At 45.1% G+C, this 23,619-nt stretch overlaps 1 protein-coding gene across 1 annotated transcript in view; it reads left to right on the top strand.

Moving 5' to 3' along the window:
* Positions 1-690: 690 nt before the first annotated feature.
* Positions 691-23,619, top strand: part of Gabra5 (gamma-aminobutyric acid type A receptor subunit alpha5) — a 101,121-nt gene continuing 78,192 nt past the window's right edge. Inside the window, exons 1-6 of the mRNA XM_059253339.1 lie at positions 691-835; positions 2,012-2,071; positions 2,423-2,582; positions 17,842-17,963; positions 19,996-20,063; positions 20,168-20,388. Coding sequence (XP_059109322.1) covers positions 2,497-2,582; positions 17,842-17,963; positions 19,996-20,063; positions 20,168-20,388 — 497 coding nt within the window. The 5' untranslated portion in view covers positions 691-835; positions 2,012-2,071; positions 2,423-2,496. The remainder of the gene's footprint in view (positions 836-2,011; positions 2,072-2,422; positions 2,583-17,841; positions 17,964-19,995; positions 20,064-20,167; positions 20,389-23,619) is intronic.

Raw genomic sequence — 23,619 nt, forward strand, 5'->3', positions numbered from 1 at the left:
AGATTTGTAACACAATACCCTGTCTCTGCACTACCCATGCCATAGCTTGTCAAGAAATGAGTCTTCAGCCAAACCCTAAACATGCCCTGATGTTGTAAAAGGGTTTCATTATAAGATTCAGCAATGAATTAACGACTATTGGTGAATTAAATGAAAAGGGTTCTCTTGCACCAGTTTCTTTCCAAAAAGAATGGCTGGATAAACCCAAAGGTGCTACTGAGGACTGAGGAAGAACAGGAGGTGCTGGCAACCCTACCTGACATAAGCAGGCCTAGCATCTGCCTAGGTTATGGATGCTGCTGCCAGTCCACACAACCTTTCCCCCTCTGGCCTAAAAGGTGACCAGCGGTTATTCCAGAGGGAACCAAATCTGCTTCTAAGGCCCACTAGAAATTTCAGCAGAAACATGGTCCATTCCCAAAAGATAGTGGCCCTCACCCCCCACCCCCCAACCCCTGGGCTGAGTGGGGGCCAGGCATTTGGTGAAAGTCTGGCGGCCTCTACCGGGCGCCTCAGCCTAGGGACGTTCCTCAAACCCAGACACGACATGTGGCGCTCCGGAGAGGTGAGAGCGAGCGCGAGTCCGCCGGGGGCGCTGGGGAATCTGCAGCGGGGCAGCGCGCGGCCTCGGGCGCGGCGTGGAGCAGAGCCGCAGGGCGGCGGCGGGAGCGCGGGGCTCCGGGTCTCGTCGGCGCCGAGCGCAGGGCAAGTTCGCGCCGGCAGCATGGGGCGGTGACGCCGCACCGGCCCGCCGCGCCCGCCGCAGGGAGAGCGGGCGGCGGCGAAGCAGGATGAGCCCTCGCCGACGGCTCGCCAGCCGGGGCCCGAGCGCAGGGTAAGGAGCAGAGGTGGCCACGGTGGCTGGCGCCCCGGCCTCGGGACCGGGAGGAGCGCAGAGCAGCTGGGTGCTCGCAAGCCCGCAGCGCAAACTTTGCCCGGAGACTGCGGAGGCCACAGGCGCGGAGGACAGGGGACCTGGTGGCGTGGTTGGACGGGGCTCCGCGCGCAGCGCCTCGAGGTCCAGGGTAGACACCAGGTAACCGCTGCCTACCGCGGTCTCTGAGCTCTCCCGCCTATAAGGCCGCTCCCGCCCGAGAGCAGGGGCGCGCGGTGGGCGCGGGCCCCACTTGGTGTCGCGCGCCTGTCGCGCGGGCTGCTCGAGGCCGGTTCTGGCTGCGCCGCCACTGCACCGCGCGCAGCAGAGGAGGAAGGCGCTGCCTGGCGAGCGCTCAGCCGACCCTGTCGGGGGCTAAGGAGGTCTGGAGGGCTAAGAGCGAGCCCGAGGGCCGGTCCACCGGAGGTGTCCGGCGGCGCTGCGGAGCGGCAGGTGCGGGGTGGCGGAGGCTGCGGCTCCGCAGTGCCACCCCCTCGCCCACCTGCGCTGTGCTCCAGCCCTGGTGAGCTCGCACCGCGATCTGGGGGCCCCCGGGAGAGCAGCCTCGCGGTGGGGATCGGGAAGTCGGGGGCTGAGGGGCTGCAGAAGGCACCGCCCGGGTTTCCCGCATGCGGCGCCGCGTGCTCGCCGCCTAGACTCGCCAGGCTACCGGCGCCGAGCCCCAGGATGCGCCTAGGCGACCACAGCATATCAGTCTTCTGTTCTTGACTGGAGTCTCAGAGGGCCTTCTCCTACGAGGTGGAAGTACCTGTTGTGTGCCTCCCAGTTCTAGACTTTTGGGGGGTCTCCTTGGAAAGATGTTTCTTTTTGGAACTCTGGCTTGCTCGTGGACATTGAGCACCCATTTGCGTTATGCGCAGGTTGAGATATATGTGCCTTCTCTATCTAAGGTTGTTGCTGGCCCAGGGGCAGTGCTTGCTTGGATTTCCATTGCACTAACCAGAGCCCAGATAGGAACAGAGATATTTGTCAAGTGTCGTGATTCTAAGTCATGTAGTCCTGGGGGCATAATGCCGAGCCAGAAACTCTGACCCTCACAGACAGGTCTAACATTGTGATCCTCTAGAAGACGTGTTTCTGACGTATGCCTTTCCCCCTCTTCCCACACACTTTCAGCACCTTGCAGAACAAGAAGCAGCTTGCTGGCTTTGAACGTGTGACAAATATTTCAGAAAGGTAAATTTATCTCACTTGTGGATTTGATAGATACAAAATGCAGTTGTCAAATAACTTTGAGCCCTATGTTAATAACTGGGTCATTTGTACTGTGCTAAGAAGTAAAACAATATTTGAGGGATGCAAAGAGTCTATCAACTGTGCATTCTGTAAAAGTGGAATGAAGCAGTACTGTCACCTTTTTACAGCGTCGTGCTGCCCAGGGAAAGTGGTACAAGCCGCTGGCACAGTCTACTGATAGCAAGAACCAGCCAGGTTCCAGGCTTTGTCGGCTTCACTGTGGCATGCTTGGATTCACTGTAGGGACAGAAACATCCGTGTTCATGTGCTCTCCCCTTTGTGTACTTTCAGCTTCAAGATCAAGTTGGAGGAAAAAACAGTTTTTCTTCCAAATTCATCTGCTTCAACTATTATTCATACTGGGAATGGACAATGGAATGGTCTCTAGATTTATCATGACCAAAACCCTCCTTGTCTTCTGTGTTTCCATGACCTTATCCAGTCACTTTGGGTAAGTTCTCCCCCATGGTTTCATTTTATAGTCTTGGGAGGCCTGTGCCGTTGTGAACCCCTGTAGTGCAGGACAGTCCTGGCTTGCCATCTCTGTAATCCTGCACCCTTCAGTTGGTGGTGAATATGTCCCGACCAAGCTGTTCCTGGTGCAGGGTCTCTGGAATGAGTTAGACAGAAGAGAAGAGGTCTTCACAAGTGGAAGCAGAGGAGGATGGCTTGAGGGCAGCTGGTTCCTCCTACTCAGGTTGGAAGAGATTCAGAAGTTCACGGGCGTTAAGGATATCTGCTGCTGTCAGACAAGTGTGTAACACACTCACTCCCTCCTTGCGTCCATTATGCTGCTGAGTTGGCTGTTCTAGCCAGGCTGGTGCTTTGCATGTGGCATGGAAAGAGATCCAAAATAGTCATGGCTGAGCCAAGCACAGAGATCAGAAACTACACCTGGTTCACCCCTGAGTCCCTGGAAATGCCATTGCCATTGACCTCTTTTATTTGGGCCCCTAGCATCTCTGTACCAACACGAGCCTTTCCCTACCACACCAGTGATACCTAGTATTCCAGATGCAAGACGTCAGGAGGCAATCAGTGTCCCTCTTCTCTCCTGTGTCCCTCACTGCCCCAAATTGGCTAATCAAAGGATAGCAAGTTGAAGTAGTCCCGTTGGACAGTGTGTGCTGCTTGGTTTCCTGTTTACCAGTGCTTGTTCCCAAGGGAGCACTTGAGATAGTTAGAAGGACAGCAGCACACAGTCACCTGTTTCCGTTAGTACTGCTAGAGTGTACAGGCTGCTTGGTGGGTGTTTGCAGGTCCACTCTGCTGGAAAAAATTCCAGTGAGGGCTCAGGCTTGTTACCAGGGCAAGTTAAGATGTATTGCCAGCATCTGAGAAAGTCTATCAATCTGTCCTCTCTCTTCTCCTCTCCTCTCCTCTCCTCTCCTCTCCTCTCCTCTCCTCTCCTCTCCTCTCCTCTCCTCTCTTCTTTCCTTTCTTCCTCTTTTCTCCTTTTTCTCCTCTCCCTCTCATCTCTATCACCTCTCTATTTCTAATTTTGTCTCTGTCTCTTTTATCTCACCATCTCGTCTCATTCTCCCTCTCTCTTCCTCTGTTCAAACTGAAAGGGTCAGAAGAGCAGAGAATGTCCAGAACACAGGCAGGAAATGGCATTCCCCATCAAGAGCATCCTTACTTGCCAGGAAAAAGGTGTCTTTGCCCGCTGTTGCCCAGTCTGTGCATCCTCTGTCCATTTGTGATTTACACACATGCAGACTACACTCTGGGGTCCATTTTTACAGGTCAAATGCTTAGTGACTTTGGTTCTTAAACAGAGTAACACACACTTTATCTAGCAGGTTGTGCTTTTCATCAAGTCACGAGACACGCCATAAAAGATTTATTTATTTTATCCCCATTCATTGAATGTTATTCTTGCCTTGCTGATACTGAAGGGACATGCTCCTCCTCCCTAGCCCTTTGATTCTTCATCTACTACATGAGAGGTTTTCCTTTGTAACTTCTTTATTAAATCCTATAAATTGTAGTATCCCCACTGCTTTTCTGAATGGAAGGGGTTCATGAATGAAACCCCATGAACATTCACTATTATAAATTAATACATTGAGATAGTTGGCTTGTGTTCTGGTATTCTATGTATACTGGGTGATATTTTAGAAGTTATGTCCATGCTGTGCTGTGCTATCTTGGGAACATACAGTTTATGTGATTTGGCACAATAATTACGATTGTGAATCAAATAAGGCAGGAAGCTATCACTCTCTCTGGTAGACGCAAGTCAGAAGTAGGAAGTCATGTGTGTGACTTTAGCTCATTTCTTATTTAATTCTGTGGCTTTCTAAGGTCTTCTATGAATTAGAGATGGACTTGTCAGGTTCTGGAAGGAAATGCTGATTAAGTCTGAGGCTACCCCTCAATCTTTCAAAAACACTGACTGTGGGAGAAGATATTAATTTTTAGATATGAAGATTTTAATTATTTTATACTTTATCATAATGATACCTACAAACTGCAGGAAATATGTGAGGTGCAGCCATTAATTTTTAAAAAAGTGTCCTAAATCCCATTTTGGTTCCTACCCCTACTTGCTCCTGTACATATTTGTATGTATCTGGGGTCATCCTACATTCAGCTTTTTGTTGGGTTTCGGCCCTAACCTTCCACTATTACAGACTCTTTAGGCTTTGTGATTTTAAAATGGACAGATATTGTAGCAGTGCATCAGTGGGCCACCATTAGCTACTTCCTGACTTGGGAACACTTACATTTTTTCTGATTTTTACAGTTATCAGTTCTCTTGTACAGAACACAGTTTGTCTGTAAATTTCTTAGTATCTGAACTTGTTTATATGAGAAGCTCTCCCTAGGAGTGGGCTTACACACCAGGTGCTGTGAGTGTTTGCCCAGCTTCTTTAGATAACAGGGAGCCAAGCAGCACATGGTATACACAGACCACATCAGAAGACATACCAAGCCCCCACTTACTTCTTCTCAGATGCGGTTCTGCTTACTTACAGATTAATTATATGTAGGAATAATTGTGTTGAAACCCAGCCAGTTCCATAAAATTTCCTTGACTTTAAATCTTGACAGAATAATAACTACTACAAGGCAAAGCACCGATTTTCCTAGTGTTTTAAGTCAATCCAAGGGACCGCCTTTATGAGCTCAGTGTCATTAGTCCCATCCTGCAGCTGGCAAGGTGGGATGGCTGAGTATCTCACAGGGAACTGTACACAGCCAACACCTGGTGGGATCCTCACGCTGCACTATCCTGTGCCGTTCTGCTCACTTCTACCCTGTGCTCCTTTCTCTGACTGCAATTTTTAATATGTCAAAGCAATGTAGAAGCTGGGAGGGTATGTACCTGGAGTGTACCATACATGCTAGGCTTGGAAAGCGTTTTCTGTACTCTGAGATTGGGGAAGGGAACAGTTGAATATATTCTCCTTCCCTCCTCCCTCCACCAAAGAAGGGATTTCTGTGATTAAGGTTCAAAGGAAGTTGGAAAGGGAAGTTGCAAAGGTCCTAGTTTGATTGTAACTCGGATCAGAGAATTACTGATGCTCCTAAATGTGCCCAGGAGACTTGAGAGCTGGTGGGGGTAAGGAGATCTGTGCAGAATCAGACGGGGAAAATGAGGAGAGAGGCAACATATAAGATTCTGTCCAGGTACAAGTTGACACATTGCGTTTGTAAAAATCTATGCATTCAGCAACAGAAGATATATTTGTGAGGAGGGAAGTGTATTTGGTGCTTACATAAGATAGTCAATGCGAACTTGCTTTGAAAATATCATGAGAATTATTTGTCTTTCTCCACATCATTTTCTAAATTTAGTCACCAACAGCTCATTTTCAATAGTTTTGTGATTTTACTATCGGTTGTGAATTATGGAACAAGGCATGAGTCAAGCATACAACTGAACCAAGACCTTATAGTCAGTCACTGCCATGGCCCAATCAGATGCATGGAGTTATTTAAGTCATTATAGTTATTTTAATGAAACCAGTCGTCTAAATTACACAGTGTAGAAAAATTAGCACTGAAACAGTATGAGGATCAAAGTGCTGCCAAAGTATATAACATTAAGTTTAAACTGGAATTAATTTATCACTATTTAAAAACTATACTTTGTCAGACTTGAGAGGCCAGTGACAATTGCAAGGCACATTTGAGGATTCGTAGTTCAATAAGGTAATGTCAGATTTCATTCATTTACTGGTATTAACGTAGAGATTTGGTTATCAAAAGTGGAAACACATTTGAATTTTATTACATGGGAGCTGCAATTCAAACGGATGTTGGAAAACAAAATTTTTAATTGACAACGAAAAGCAGGCTCTTACAAACATGAAGAAAGATCTTTCTTTCTCTGTGTACATGTGTGGCAGCCTGGTCTTTGGTCCCACAAAGAGGGACCATTTCATTCTCCTTCCCAAACGCAAAGATAGAGGCCTCTCCTAACTGCAGCGGTAAGCATGTCTGAATCGTGCCTGCACTTGCCCTATCTTCTGAAGCTGGAAGCTGTCCTGCATCCCCTGCGATGATAACAAATCCCTTCTTCCCCAGAGCTGCAGGTTCCCAAGGCTCGGGACACACAGCCGGTGTAATGGCTGTAAAAAACACTGCAGCAGTGCAGTCAAAGCAGTTAGCAGGGGCAGAGCCGAACTGATGGCTCAGTCTGGAGGCTGCGGAGAGGGACGATGGGCAGAGACGAAGAGGGTGGTCCTGTGCAGGGCAGAGTGTTCCGCGCCTCAGCGGGGTGATGGAGCTATCTCCAACCTCGTTCGAAAAGACAGAAAGAGAACATACTTCCAGGCTTTCTACTTTATAAATCTAACTTTGAGCGTGTGCAGCACACCAGTGCTCAGTGAGCAGTGCTCAGAGGGTTGGCCTGGAGTAATAGCTCTGCTAAGTAGACTGTCCCTGAGCTCCAGGGTGAGTCACTAGCTGGGCTCAAGGAAGGGGGAGATTGTGAAGAGTCAGTGGCACAGGATACATGTTTTAATTGGTATGGAATTCAAAGGGAAGTATTAGAATTAAAATCAAAAAGAAATCTTCTCTCGCTCTCATAGCAGCAAGATTTACCAAGAGGCATATGGGTGCATTGCACAAGTTTTCAGAATGCTGCTGTTAAAGCATGCTCTTTTAATTTTCACCAAGTTCTCATTCAGTGCATAAGAAGAGCTCAAACTCTAGAATTTAGGAAATTGTGCCGAGTGTGGAAATCACCCCTTGCCTCCTGGGTGGCTAGCATTCCCATTACAAAGGCCCCTCCACTGTGTCCTAATGTTTATGGTACCACAGAATAGAACACAGCAGGAGAGGGAATCTATGTGTTAGAAACAAAAGAACATCAGAGTCTAGAAGATGACATCGGCCAATCCTGAGCAGCCCAGGCCAAACCCACTGTGATGTGAGGTTTCTGGAACCTAATGCATAGCAAAGGATCACCTGTGAGGAATAGAAAAGCTCCATCTTATCTGTATTTCAGAACTGTTTCAAAAGCAGACAGAACCTAAAAGTCAGAAAAAGCATAGGCCAATTGTTTTCAATTTAAGAAAGAATTGACCCATCAATTCACAATCAGCTTGATTCTAACCCAAGATCACTAGTGATAAATATGAAGAGTCTTTTTGATGGTGGGTCAAGCTCTCATCTTTGTTTTGGCTCATTCTGTGAGATCAGAAGTTCCTTAACCAGCCTGCAGCTCAGTTTCTGAATCTCATACCTGGGAATAATAATGGATCCATCACAACAAGGCTGATGCCTTGGTTAACCTATGCAAAATGCTCAGACTGATCCAGGTGTGTGTCTGTGGGCTAAGCCACACTATCCACGGGGTTTAGTGCACAATGAAGACCATATCCAGGGTTATACCTATGCAACCTCCTTTGCCTGAGTGTGGTGGGGGTCATCACCCTGCTTTGGCCATAGTGTGAATGTGTCCCGTTGCACATTCTGGCCACTGTTATAGGTGCTAAGAGCCATAAAGAAACCCGGCTTCAGTGAGAGTGTGTTCCGATGTGAAAAAGAAAGGCAACACACCAGCAATGGTGAAGTTAAGGTGCCCAATAAAAGAGTAATTCAGAAGAAAGATAGTAAAGGTGCTGGAAGGAGATGCTACTGCAGGGACCTGAGGGAAGTGGGGATTTAGTAACATCATTAATGGTGGAGAAGACCAAACCCGTATGGGGAACAGTGATGAGTACAGGGTTCCACAGCAGGGGCTCCCTGGGGAAACGGGCAACAGCCAGCAGCTAGCTTGGCATCAGTGGTACAGCTCCATGGGAGGCTTAATCACAGTGTAAGGGAGAGAACTGGATTAGTTCTGGAGTGTCAGATGACTTTCCTTTGAGGGTTGCTCTGGGCCATGGAGTGGAGTGGAATTTCTTGTTGTTTGTTTGTTTATACTTTTTGTTTATATTGTTGGTTTTTGAGAAAGGGTCTCATGTATCCCAGGTTAGTCATGAACTCTCTGTAAAACCAAGGAGAGACTTGAACTCCTGATCCTCTAACTCGTGAGATTATTGTGTGTGCCATCATGCCTAATGTATGCAGTTCTAGGGTGCAAACCTAGGGCTTTGTGCACTCTACCAATTGAGCTATTGCCTCATCCCATTTTATGTTTTGGAGATGAGAATGCCTAATGTCATGTGATCCTTCTAATGTAGCCAGATGGGTATTTGAAACTATACACTGCTGTGCCAGGTGACCTCACTGAGTAGCTTTAAGCAAGCATGTTCTTGTTTAGATGTAGCAATGATATGACCTCAGTATTGCATCCCCTGTGAGTGCAAAGTGAACAGAACTGAGTGGAGTTGGTATAAAACAGGGAGAGATGGAGCTGGTGTGCAGTCAGTTGACAGGTGTTTGCATGAAGAAAGGTTTATTTTAACCAATGGGATGTGTTGATGGGATGACATGAGCATGAAGGAAAAATTAAAGGTCAAGGATGCACCATCAACTCTTTGTCTTATCACTTATCAGACAGAGAAGAGAGTAGAAAATGTGCATGTAGCTATGGCTTTGTAAGCCCTTGGAGAAACCACTTCCACATCCAAGTAGCTGGGCAGTCCTTTGCACACAGGGGCCTCAAGTCTGGAGGACTGGGTTGCATCATGATTTAAAAGCTACTGGGCATGAGAACAGATAGAAACTGAGTATAGACACAGTGAGAAGAGGCCCATAGAGTGTGTCCTTGGACATGATGGCATTATGAGTTTAGGAGGCTAAGAGTGGAGGCAAGACTGAAAGGGACAGAGAAGAGGAACGAACAGAAGAGTAAAGCTGGACACAACAGCACTTAGGGTTAAAGCAGGAAGACCTTAGCTTCAAGCTACACAACATAACCTTGTCTTTAAAATTAACAAGTAAGCAAGTATGCACACCACATCCAGAACCTAAAGACAAGAGTTCATAGAGGCCAAGAGGAGAAAGTTCTGTAGGAAGGGGGATGCAGTTGTCTCTGCTAAATGTAGCTACTGGGCCCTTTGAGTTAAAGCATTTGGTCTTAACTCTTGGATCTGGCAATTCAGAGCTGACTTCTGGCCTTTAGCAAAGAGAGGTTCCTGGGTTATAGGTTGCAGGAGACAGACAGGGGCAGCTGCAAAAGAAGGGAAGAGAGGGTTGTGTGTGTGTGTGTGTGTGTGTGTGTGTGTGTGTGTGTGTGTGTGTGTGTGTGCAGGGGGGAAGGGGGAGTGGTTCCTCAGTGAATTTCCTGAGAAGAGGAACAAAGGGGCAGGGTAATACCTAGGTGCTGTGGCCTGTGCCGTCACAGTGATAAGCTTTGGGAATCCGAGCCAGGCAGCAGTGCCAAGGACATAGAGAACCTGCAGGAAGAGGGGAGAGGAAGATAGCTTTGATTTGGGCAGCTGAAGGGCAGCACTGGAAGGCCTGGAGGCATGAGGAGAACCTAAAATTTCTGGCACAGTACTTCATGGCCAGGGCTTTAGCCATTTGAAATGTATTTCAAATTCACATTACCACCTTAAGACAGGAGTGTTCTCACATGGAAACAAAATTGTAGCTAGTGCCCAGCTACGGCCTGCCTTGCTAAAATTTATGATAGCTACAGAACTATGCAAGGGACAACTGAGGAAAACATCAGTGAGTGATGCTGTTTATTGAGAGTTATATAAGGACCTTAGCAAGCAAAGTGAGATAACATTTCTTAAAAATGCTGAAAACCAGAGGAAGGAATGCAGTTTCAGAATATAGGTACACTAACACACAAAGTCAACCCACAAAGTCAATTCACAAAAAATGTTCACATCAAAACTGCCTGAAGTTATCACTACTGAGCCATTTTATGTGAATCACATATGGCTGTTAACACAAGCATAGACAATATCACAAAGAAACCTAGCACTCCGTCTTCTCCAGTACCATCTGTGCTATTACAATGTTCAAATGACCTTCCCAAGGCTGATGAGAAATTGTCCTCTTTAGAATACCGTAGTAGTGAAATCTCAGCAGGATCATTTAACACATCACCATTCTTATTAGATATTACAATCTGGATATATAAATAGCAAAATTACACTGGTGTAAAATCCTTTAAAATTCTTCACACACACACACACACACACACACATACAAACACACACACACATACACACACACACACACACACACACACATACACACACACGATACTTCTAGATCACAATTGAGAAAACATCTCTTAGCCAACTCCCTTTGCAGAACCCAATGTCCCTTGGTGTTCCTGGGGATCTGGTTCCAGAAGTCCCTCTGGATTTCAAAGTCCCTTATGTGAAATGGCATGGTATTTGCATGTAACCTGTGTACACCCTGCCGTGTGCCACACTATTTTATAGATTCCACACACAGTATAAATGGTGATTCACTTTGGGGACAATGACAGGAACAAATTCCTGGGTATGAGTGCTACAGATGCTAGCTTCTTCTGAACATTCTCAGTCAGTGGTTGATGAAGTTTGTGCATGTAGACCCTGAAGACAAGGTCATGACCAAATTCTGCAGCAATTCTACAGTTTGTGCTGTGTGGGTATGGTAGATCTGAAGGTGGCTCCCTCTGGATTTCCCATCCCTGATTCCACGCTCCTCATTTTCCTTCAGCCTCATTCAGAAATTCAAACAAACTGGACATGGTGGAGACACCTGGAGATCCAGCTAACTGGGAGTCTGTGGCAAAAACAAAACAAACAGACAAACGAAGAAACCTGCTTTAGACCAGGAGGTCAAGGCTAAATTGTGCCCCATAGTGTAAGACTTCATTTGAAAAAACAAAACAAAACAAAACAAGAAACAAAAGAAGTCGGGTTGTGGTGGCGCACGCCTTTAATCCCAGCACTCAGGAGGCAGAGCCAGGTGGATCTCTGTGAGTTTGAGGCCAGCCTGGTCTACAGAGTGAGATCCAGGACAGGCTCCAAAGCTACACAGAGAAACCCTGTCTCAAAAAACCAAAAAGAAAAGAAAAAGAAAGGCCAAAAGAAATACATCCAGCTAATGACTCTCACATGACCCATCTCTCACCTCCACTGTTGTCTCCTGAGTCACTGCCCCCTTTCTTCTCCCATCTGCCTCTCCCAAGTCCATAGTTCATAAGTAGTCCAGGGGCCTTGTCAAAAAAGACTTCCAGTTACCATTATCTTCAAGAAAATTTTAAAAGTACAGCGCAGCATCAAAAGTGTTTTATGGATTTGTTTGTGACTACCTTCCCAGGTGCATGTTACCATTTTTCTTTTGTTTTCACGAGACAGGGTTTCTCTGTGTAGCTTTGGAGCCTGTCCTGGAACTCACTCTGCAGACCAGGCTGGCCTCGAACTCACAGAGATCCACCTGGCTCTGCCTCCTGAGTGCTGGAATTAAAGGTGTGTGCCACAACCACCTGACCACGTGTTACCATTTTTTAAAGTTTTGTGGTATTAATGATTAAACCCAGAGCTTAGCCCCTTGCAGTGTTCCGTTACTCAGTGCTTGGCCCTGTGCAGTGCTCTGTTACCCAGTACCTGGCTTCATGCAGTGCTCTACTATCCAGTACCTAGTCCTTGCAGTGCTCTGTTACCCAGTACCTGGCTTCATGCAGTGCTCTACTATCCAGTACCCAGTCCTTGCAGTGCTCTGCTATCCAGTGCCTAGTCCTTGCAGTGCTCTGTTACCCAGTGCCTAGTCCTTGCAGTGCTCTGTTACCCAGTGCCTGGCCCCTTGCAGTGCTCTGTTACTCAGTGCCTGGCCCCATGCAGTGCTCTGTTACCCAGTGCCTGGCCCCTTGCAGTGCTCTGCTATCCAGTGCCTGGCCCCTTGCAGTGCTCTGTTACCCAGTGCCTGGCCCCTTGCAGTGCTCTGTTACCCAGTGCCTGGCCCCTTGCACTGCCTGTTACTGCGGTTCACTGTAGCCCTAGTGCTGGCTTTTACCAGAGGTCTCACATTCCTTCTGCAAATACCAGTTGCCTTTTGGGGACCACTGCTCATAATTCTCTCCAGTACCCCTTTCACTGGATTGAGCCAAGTTTCAGCCTCAAAAATTCAGGACTGTTTGCTTCCATTCCAAACCTAGACAGAGCCCTTGTTCTCTCTCCCCTTTGAGTTCCTTTCATGTCACGCTTTGTGAAGCAAGCAACACTAGGTTCCTATCCCTGCTGTTCTCTACTAAAAGTCTCTAGTACTAAAGTTTCTCATATCTAGATGTAAGGGCCAACGCTGCCTTCTACATGTCCCTATTTCTCACCACAGTACCTGGCATAGGTTCAGACACTCATCGTTGGTTCCCATCCCTGGGATTCCCCGAGGATGCATTTGAAGATTTAGAGGCTCCTGGAGCCTGTGGCACTGGCCCTGTGGCAGCCCTTCTGTCTCCAGCTTAGCCCTAGAATACCCACTTTCCACCAGGAGGTCACTAGGTAGGAGTCAGGCCCCACAAATACTGTTTCTTATTCTCTCTGAGATAAGTTAAACCTGAGACTCCAGGGACCAGAAATTGAGAAGAAGCTATAATGCCTTGAAAAGGCCAGAAATGAGACAACAGAGAGTGGGAGAGAGCCCTTCACTTGCTGAGGGCATCTAGTTTATTTCTCTTAAAGACTGCCCAGAAAACCAGCCTCTTATTGGATCAGATTTTGTAAGATGCTGATTCCTAAATTCACTTTATCAGCATTAGAAGTTGGATTGCCATGACAGAGATTTCAGGGACATTCGGTATTCTGCAGTACCTACCAGTGTCCCTATCTGTCCTGCAGGCACTGTGCTCATCAGGCTGGAAACCGCGACTCATTTGTGTCATTTATACTTCAAACCAAAATCACAAGGGTCACTGGGTCACATCCTTGTGCCTCCTGTATGAACTAGGCAAGGAAATGTAAAAAGGAGTGATTTTTAAAACAGGTTAGGTTGGTTTTATACAGTTGGCCCAACATACCAGCAGATTCTGCATCTGTGAATTTGACCACACGTTTTCCATTTTTCATTAAAAATATTGGAAAAATTGCCTTCTCTGTAACGGAGTATGTGTAGACTTTTTTCCTTGTGTTATTCTCTAGATAATATGCTTTAATAACCATCAGCACAACTGGTCTAGAGATGATTAAAGTATAAGGGAGGCTGTGTGGAGATGCTATGCAAACCCACAGCAATTGTAAAAGGGATCTGAGCTCCCACATATTTTGGTTTCCATATTGAAGGGCATCTCTGTTGTCTTAAGAATCCCTTTTCCTGGAAGATCAACAAATGTTAAAGCGGAAGAATTGGAACACTGGATAAGTGTATCATGTTTTCTACACTTCTCAATAGTAATATTGAAAAACTATAAGGAAACTTTCATGTTTTAAGAGAATGTAGCTATTTTAGCCTTATATTATAATTGAATTAAACTTCAATTATAAGTGAAGTAAGTTAGCAACCTTTAAAAGTATTTCTTTTATGCTAAAGATGCTTGTCAGTAGTAACAGATTTAAATTCACCTCACAAAAAATCCATGCCTTCAAAGATCTTTTACCTTGCCCCTGAAGCAGAAGCACACTCACAGTTGTGCTAGGAGTGAGCAGACAGACCCCTTGACCATACTCAGTAGGATTAAGATGGATGGTGGCCAAGCATGCCTGGGGAAGACATTGGCTCAGCATGAGGCTCTGCAGTCACACTGCTCCCCACTGAACACACATTCCAGTATGCCCCACTGTTTTCCTTTTCAAGTGCTTTGGTTGAGTCAAACCAGAGTTTCTTTCGGCCTAAGAAGTAGTCCTTAAAGATCTTGCAGCTTGATGAAGATATAACCAAGTCCCCAGATGTCTGTAGGTGAAGGAGGCACTGTGCCAGGGCAGCAAACAGTACTTGTATAATCCTCAACACTGTGAGAATAGGACATTGCACAGCCACATATTACAGGTGATTCATTTTGGGGGTTGATTATGGAAAACAAAGAAACAAAATCTCCCAAACAACAGCTGCAAAATGTAAACCCTGTTCTTCCCTAAGAGGCATTTCCAGTGATTTTTTTTTTCCTAATGTCTTTTTTCTACTCCTGGCACATGACTATTTAATACAACAATGAAAATATTCCAACCCCCCCCCCATACCGAGCCCTGAATGCTGCTACATGAAGAACCGAAGATCAATACAGGAGGCAATTATGGCAGGGCAGGGAAGATACTGAAATTTTGCCAAGAAAATTTGTCATTATGGGCAAGTGTGAGTAGATATTATAAAATATATAATAAAAATTGTGTCTAGCTGGAGAGATGGTTTAGAAGTTAAGAGCACTGACTAATCTTCCAGAGAACATTGGTTCAATTCCCAGCAACCACATGGTGATTCACAACCATCTGTAACTCTAGTTTGAGAAAATCTAATGCCATCTTTTGACCTCTGTAGGCACCAGTCATGTACATAGACATGCATACAGGCAAAATACCCATGTACATAAAATAAAAAATAATAAATTATGTTCAATAAATGGAAATATCTTTGGAATTCATAAGTATTGCATCTATCCCTGGCATTGGTGACAATGTGGGTATGTGTAAAGTGAGATTCAGATCCAAGAGGCACACCAATTGCCTGAAACAGTGAAGCAATGGACATACATCTACAGAAAGACGGGGAGGAGAGAGAGAGAGGGAGGGAGGGAGGGAGAGAGGGAGGGAGGGAGGGAGGGAGAGAGAGAGAGAGAGAGAGAGAGAGAGAGAGAGAGAGAGAGAGAGAGAGAGAGAGAGAGAGAGCACACTAAGCAATACAGTGACCCGCTGTCATGAAAATAGCCAATGATACCACCAAGTCTTTTTCTCTTGATAGCTGGGTATCCTATCCAATGGGATTGAATAACATTTCACAACTCATAATAATCGACCAGCTTAGAAAAGCCCTTGGAATACAAAATAATTGTTGCTTGATTGTGTGGATGTATTCCAAACCTTTGGTGGGTGCCCAAAATTTAGGATAGTGTTAAATCCCACATCTGCAAATTTTTTTTTCCATATAATGCACACCTGTGGTAAATTTCAGTCTATTAATTAGGCATACTAAGAGATCAAGAACAATAGTAATAAAATAGAAAAATTCTAACACCATACTGTAATGAAATTGCCAACATCATCACCCTTGTACTTCAGGACCATTTATTAAATAAAATAAATGTTACTTGACATTTTACATGACAATGATGTGACAGGCCAGCTGATAACTGAGACAGCTATTAAATGACTAATTGCAGGTAGCACATACAATATGGATACTCAGAAGTACTATTCCCCAGATAATATACAATTTATCAATTCTGAATTGCCTATTTATGACATTTTTAAGACTTTTGAACAAAATTGACCTTGGGTACTTTAAGCAGCAGGAAATGGACTCATGCATGAAGATGGACAGTGTTGTTGTTTTTTCCTACTGTTGAATATCTCACACCTTAATTTTTAAATTGAAGAGATAGTGAGGCCCTTCGAACATTAGGCATTTGGATATTGCCTAAAATTGGATAACCAGATGGACAATAACTGAATGTCATGAGAAGGAGACTGTGAGGCCAGACGTTTTGTGCCCAGTTATTAGACAACCAAGCAAACCTAGAGTACAGCATTCTTCTTATGCAGCCCAAATGCTTTAAGGCTTTCCACCTAGCCACTAGCTACTGGGAGTGGTGTGTGTGTGGGGGGTGGCTCCATTGTTTCTTCTGAAGTTTGAGATTCTCATGAGTGTTAGACATAAGAGGCATGTAGCATTTTCAAATACTAAATAACAGAATGAAATACTCACATCTGTAGGCTCTGTACTAACAGGACCTAAGCTTAGCTTGTGAGAGGTTCAGTTGTATGCATTTTAATCATGATATGAAAATTAGATCAAGGGAACTTTATGCTTATTCAAAAGAGACCTTCGTTGGGGCCAGGGAATTATTGATCTGCTTAGATGCAATCAATGAAAATGCATGGTTTTCAAGAGCTGAGTGGGGAAAGGGCATGTGCATTCTGACCTCAGCTTCTCACAGAGAGATGGCAAGTCTGATTTCAACAACTGCATGAGAGGAAGTGCTTCTGCAGACCCAGCATCCCACAGCCAAGCTTCCCAGAGAAGTGCCAGGAATCATGTGCTCTTCTTCTGAGTGCCAAGAGTACTGAATTTCAACTGGTAATGCGCCTTGAGTCTGGGAAGCCCAGACCAGCTTGTACGTCAGGTGCTGACTGCACACTTGAAATCATCTGAAATAAATGGAGGATCTGTGGTTTTTAGACATGTTACTGTCTCCTGGGCATGTAGACTTTCTGTCCCTCAGATGGTCTTCTTGGTTTGTTCAGCTTTTCTCCAGGTATATGCTGAGGTCAGAATCGCTGTATGTCTGCCGGACCAAGTTCTTGGAAATAATTGTTTTCATTGATCACATTTAAGTAGGTCGATTCTGGCTTCCAGCTCCAGCTCCACCTTCTTTTGGAGTCTGGAAAACTTCACACCATTGAATGAAACCAGAATATTCTTGTTCATTTTATGAAGGCCAGTCTGCTAATAAGGGTGCAGTGAGATTCGGGCTCACCTTCTTGTCCTCTACCATAGATAGATGGATGGATGGATGGATGGATGGATGGATGGGTGGATGATAGATAGATAGATAGATAGATAGATAGATAGATAGATAGATAGATAGATAGGATCTCACTGTATAGCTTTTGCTGGTCTGGAACTCACTATGTAGACCAGGCTGGTGTTGAACTCACAGAGATCTGCTTATCTCTGCCTCCTGGGTGCTGGGATTGAAAGTTTGTGCCACCACACATTTCCTTAGGTTAAAATTTCCTGCCTCCCTGTTCTCAGTGATGACTTTCGAACTCAGTTTTTCTGATTTAGATAAAGTTCTGAAATCCCTGCGATTTTACAATCCTGCTACTTCATGTTCAGAGACTGATTTTTTTTTCTTTTTCTTTTTCAAATGTGGCTAAAGCATTGAGAGCCACATTATATGACTCATCATATCACAGCAGCCGGACTTTAGAAAAGAAACAAGAACCTTCAGTTCCTCAAAAAGAATGGGGAGCCTGGAGCTTGATGTTAGTTTGACAGCCATTTTGCCTAGAGCAGAACTAAGAATATTCAAGATCCAGGGCTTCTGAAGGGAACCCAGTGGCCAGCCAAGGCAGTGTGGGAGGTCTATTTATTACATGCCAGTCCTCCAAGGTCAGATGCCATATGAGTATTGTGTGCCTGTCTTGAAAAAAATATATTTATAAGAAGCAATTGGAATTTTCTCTTTCTTTCATTTTTCTCTTTAAAAGCTTCTCACAAATGCCAACCGGTTCTGTACGAGACGAGACCAATGACAACATCACAATATTCACCAGGATCTTGGACGGGCTTTTGGATGGCTATGACAACAGACTGCGGCCTGGGCTGGGAGGTGAGTGTGTTTCCAACTGATGCCTGTAAAGATCTAGGCAAAACTCACCCTCAGCCATAATGATATGCTGACTGAAATGCAGACAATTCCAGAGAGAACTACTTTTCCAGGATTTTGAGTGGAGAGCCTATGTATCTTGTGTCCTGTGTTATTATTTTCCAGATTCATGGGGCTGGAGGGAAGTTTCCTTATCACATTGCTGAAGACTCCCTGCTTTCCAAATAATCTGACAGTCCATTCTAGTTCCTTAGGGAGGAACCAAGTTCTTAGATGCTGTTAAAACTGAGCATACGGTGTGTTAGGAAATAAGAAAAGGCCCTCACTCTCTTGTCTGTAAATGCTCATCAGAATTCCACTGCCCACTGAAGGTTTCCTTTGTGCCTTTACATGCCGGAAGTCTGATTTCTCACTGAGTTCATAGTTAAGGTATTTACAATGGCCCTGCTTATCCAAAGGAGAAGTCTCCTGAACCCTAGTGGAGGTCTGAAATAGTGACTACTTCCAAACTATCTACTACCTTTGTTCCTATACATACAAACCTTTACACCCTTTGCCAGATGCATTCTTGAAATAAAATGTTCTCTGATGTTTGTATTATTAATGAAGATCCACAGAAAGCACAGGTTTATATTCACAGTCTTTAGTGCAGGAAAAGTCCTCACAGGTTTGATGACATCTGTCTACCCCACTGACAGACATTATCGGGCTCAGTGCCCAACAGTTTCATCTCTATTCGCACATTCACAGGGCCGAAGCACAGAGAGGACTGCTGAGCTGCCATCAACTCTTGCAGAATTTTATTCAGATAGCCTGTGTCACTCTTATTCATTCAGCAGAGAGCCCAATGGGCCTCTGTGGGTCAGAGGGTGCAGTGGGGCTTATATCTTATTGGGAAGGCAGACACTGAAGTCATACTACACAGACATGGTAAATACATACCATGCAAGTGAAATAATGCCTCAAAAGGAGATTCAGGAAGCTATTTGAGCCCACTGTGCCATTAGGCAGCTTGGAGTGGTTAAGTGTGGGTGGTGGTGCATTCTGAATGTAGTTTCTGCTCATGACCCAGGGAAAACATGAGCTTCTGTCCCAGTATCATTGATCATTTTTATACTTCTGTATACCCCATCACTTTAGTTAATATGGTAGGTGAAAGGGTATATGGTACTGGTGGCTGGTGCTGGTTTAGCGCTGGTTACGCGGCAGAAAGGTCACAGTCATGACAGAACCCAGTGGTACCTTTTAGAGCTTTATTAGGAGAAGGAGAGAAAGAGAGAGACGTAGGGGGGTGCAGAGAGAGAGAGAGAGAGAGAGAGAGAGAGAGAGAGAGAGAGAGAGAGAGAGACCCAGCGATGCAGATAGAGACCAAGAGCAGAGAGAGAGCATGGAGAGAGAGACAGAGACCAAGAAAGCACGTGGGGGTGCACGTCCAGCTTTTAGGCTGGTATGCAGTCTCCTGCTGATGAGCTGATGACATAATAAAGTGCCAGATGAGACCCTGAGCTGTGCATATACAGGATCCTTACAGTAGGACCCTGTGATGGGAGTTTCTAACAACTCACAATATCATATAAGGAGGAGCGGTTCCTTTTCAAGATAGACTTGTGTTGGCATGCACCAAAGCCCTTGCTCATTGCTCTTTTTCTGAGTCTGCACAGTGCTTCCACTCTTGTTATGGTATTCACTCAAGTCAGTATCCACAGTAGGCTGGCCTTATGGCTCCAGGTTTAGGAGTGTCACTACTCAAGACTTCCCATCTTAGTCCACATCTATTGAAGACCACTCCCCAGGGGCTGAGGTACCATGAGACCCAGGCCATTTTCCTAACATGATGGATGGATACTCTACTTCATTTGTACTTTGGAACAGCCCAGGTCCATTGAGCATTTTTTTCAAGTCTTCCAGGTTCACAAAACACATAAATATGCCACTGTTACAAAGAATGCAGTTGAGTGCCACACTGAGAACGTCAGCACAGTATAGAGGAGGCATATGGTGAGGCACTGCAAAGCAACCTGTGTCTGTGTTGCAGAGCGAATCACGCAGGTGCGAACAGACATCTACGTTACCAGCTTTGGCCCAGTGTCTGATACGGAAATGGTAGGTACCAAAGCCCGGTCAACACAAACAATTCCCACACTGAATTAACTGTGTTAAGGGCCTCTCTCACTGAGATGTCACCCTGATGCCTTCTTCTGTATTAGGAATATACCATAGATGTGTTTTTCCGACAAAGCTGGAAAGATGAAAGGCTGCGGTTTAAGGGGCCCATGCAACGCCTGCCTCTCAACAATCTTCTTGCCAGCAAGATCTGGACCCCAGACACATTCTTCCACAATGGGAAGAAGTCCATCGCACACAACATGACCACACCCAACAAGCTGCTGAGGCTGGAGGATGATGGCACACTTCTCTACACCATGCGGTGAGCAGTTGAGTACCCCGGGGTAGCTGGCCAGTTCAGCTGATGGCTATATCCAGGTATGTCCCAGACATACCTGGATGAGGCTTGGTGCCTAATGGATATGCAGATGATTTGAAGGTTGTGCATGTGTGTGGAGCACGTGTGTGTGTGTGTGTGTGTGTGTGTGTGTGTGTGTGTGTGTGTGTACTGTGGTGCACTGCACAGTGAGAACTTGTGCTTGGAGAAGTACAGATGCTAAGGTTGGCTCAGATTGTTTCCCTGGGCTGAAGAGGTCCACAGACATCAGCATTTGTACTCCATTTTATTTTTGGTACATGCTCAAGAGCATCCTTTGAAGTAGTGACTCAGATAATGAAAGAGGGAAATTATATTTTATAAAACTTTATTAAGAACCTAAAATGAACCCATGTTTTGTTACAGTTGTACAGCTTTTTCAAGGTTTGAAAACCCAATTCTTATGTTTTGATAAGATTTAAATACTAAGAATAAGTTTTAATGTTTTTAATTTAAAAGGACATTTGCCACTCTTATTCCGAATTGCTCATAGACTTCAGTTAATAGATGAATTGACCAATGAGCAAGAGTCCTTCATAGCTTTTCAGTTTCCATGGTGAGCATAAGTAAGCTTGAGGAAATGCTTTCAAGGTTACAGAAAACAAAAAAAGTAAGGCTGTATTCCCTAGCCACACACACACACACACACACTCATCTAGGTATCTGTAGAATTCATTTTAGTAAATTTTTGTTCAAAAAGAACTTTAGTACATAACCATACTGGAAAATAATATAGCTATTGTCACACTTGGAGGCTGTGTTTCCAACTATAGGCCTTCAGGGACATATGGGCATGGTGTCATGCACCTGGTTGGCAGCAAGATTTGACTAGTAAGCAGAGTGGTAGGAGCAAGACACTGAAATGCATCTTGGTATTTCATTTTCTGCCCAACCCTTCACTTTTCTGTACAGTGCCTTTGAACTTGTGCCCATAGATGGACACAACTGTAAGAGTAAGTGTGTAGGGGTTAGGGATTTAGCTCAGTGGTAGAGCACTTGCCTAGCAGGCGCAAGGCCCTGGGTTCAGTCCTCAGCTCCAAAAAAAAAAAAAAAAAAAAAGTAAGTGTGTCTACACAGCACATTCTTCATTCAAAGAAGTCTGTGGAGAAGTTGAAAAACAGAGGCAAGATTGAGAATGAGCCCTAGGTCAATACCCCATGGAAAACCAAAAGTCTACAAGGGACCTCAGGTTAACAGAGAAAGGTACAAGACAGAGTGAGCTCATGGAGCATCCTAGGAGGCATCTAGCAGTGGGGTGATGATTGAATTTGGCTATTGTGGGAGTGGCTTTTTTTTCATAGAATAAAGATATCCACCATCCCACTAGATTATTGTCCTTGAGTCTCATCTCCAAGAGACTAGTTATATCCAAAATGTAAGCCTGACATCATAAAATGTGCATCTTTACTTGATGCAATGTGATGCCATACTCTGGTGCACATTACCTATGCGAGAAGTGGAGTTAACTACACTATAGAGAGGGGAAACAGGTAGGATAAGGGCCCCCCTCATTGAGTGTCATTTTTAGGGCACAGACGTTAAATCCTTCTGTCCTCAAAGAGTTTTGCTAGCCAGGTGCAGGTAACACCTTCACATTTAATGCTCAAAGTGAAGGAGGCTCCTAGAAGTTTGGTAATCACCTCAGGATCACAGAACCGTCAAAGGGCCAGCCACAGTTTAAGCAATATCCTTGCCTTATCTATCACATTTGTTTGCTGGAGCACAGCCACATTCTTACTGGATCTAGGAGAGTCCTATTAGTACCAGCTTTAGAGTGCCATGCCCAGAAGGAAGGGTAAGAGTGATGAGAGCCACAGCGACTTGTGGCAGTAATGAGTGGTTGTTTATGCAGAGCGAGTCTGTTAATGAGCTGCAAAGTTGATAATGAGTTTTCTTTTTCTCAGTCTACAACACTTGAGAAGTGGAATAGTTCTTGGAACTGCTGAGCATCTTAGTGTGCTAAAGCCGTCTCACTTAGGTTTCTACTGCTATGATGAAACACTGCGACCAAAAGCAATGTGGGAAGGGCAGGGTTTATTTCAGCTTGTACTTCCATGTAACAGATCATCACTGAGGGAAGTCAGGGCAGGAACTCAAGACAAGAACTTGGAGGCAGGAACTGAATCAGAGGCTGTGGAGGAGTGCTACACACTGTTACTCTTTATGGCCTTCTCAGTTTCAGTTTGCTTTCTTATACAACCCACGACCACCTTTCTGGGGTGGCACCCCCATGGTGGGCTGGACCCTTCTGTGTCAATCATAAATCAAGACAGTACCCCACAGTAGTCCACTTACATACAATACAATCTTTTGTTGTTTTTGTTTTTGTTTTGTTTTGTTTTGTTTTTTGAGACAGGGTTTCTCTGTGTAGCTTTGCGCCTTTCCTGGAACTCACTCTGTAGTCCAGGCTGGCCTCAAACTCACAGAGATTCGCCTGGCTCTGCCTCCCGAGTGCTGGATTAAAGGCATGCGCGACCACTGCTCAGCCAAAACAATCTTATGGAGGAATTTTCTCAGTTAACATTGGGTCAAGTAGACAAACACCAACCATTATTTTACTGATTTTGCAAGGACAGTGAAATGTCAGTAAAAGTTACTGTCAATGCATGGGTTACATGCTGGCAAGGGAGGACCTGGTGTCCAGCCATTGCAGGCATTTAGGGGAACAGCTTTTTTATTCAGCACTGAGATCAGACATCAGACCTCACACTGTAGTGTGGATCTTCAATGTCCCTCCATGGCCAGTATACTAAAGGCTTTACCCTCTAAGCAGTGATAGTGGGGAGAGATGGAGCCTTCAAGGGATGTGGCCTAGTCTTCAAGGCAAGGGGATAACCTTCCTCTTCCTCCCTTTGACTTCCTAGTATGAGATACCTGCTATGGCTGTACCATGCATTCCTGTCCTTATGTCATCTGTCTTGACACAAGCCCAAAATAATGGAGCCAACAAGTTATTACTGAACTTCTCAGAACTGATCCAGAAAGACCATTTTCTCTTTGTAAATTGGTATTTTGCAAGCATTTGTTACAGGAACAGATAACCAGTTTACACTCCATACAAAACTGGTGGGTTTGTTTCCCTTGGTGCAGTAATTCCTTGGTAACATCCACCCTGAGGAGGTTATAAGAAACATGGTCTGAACATCTGTACAGAAATGTGCACTGTGATATTGCTCA

This window comes from Peromyscus eremicus, chromosome 1 (assembly GCF_949786415.1).
Source record: "Peromyscus eremicus chromosome 1, PerEre_H2_v1, whole genome shotgun sequence".
Lineage (NCBI taxonomy): Eukaryota > Metazoa > Chordata > Mammalia > Rodentia > Cricetidae > Peromyscus > Peromyscus eremicus.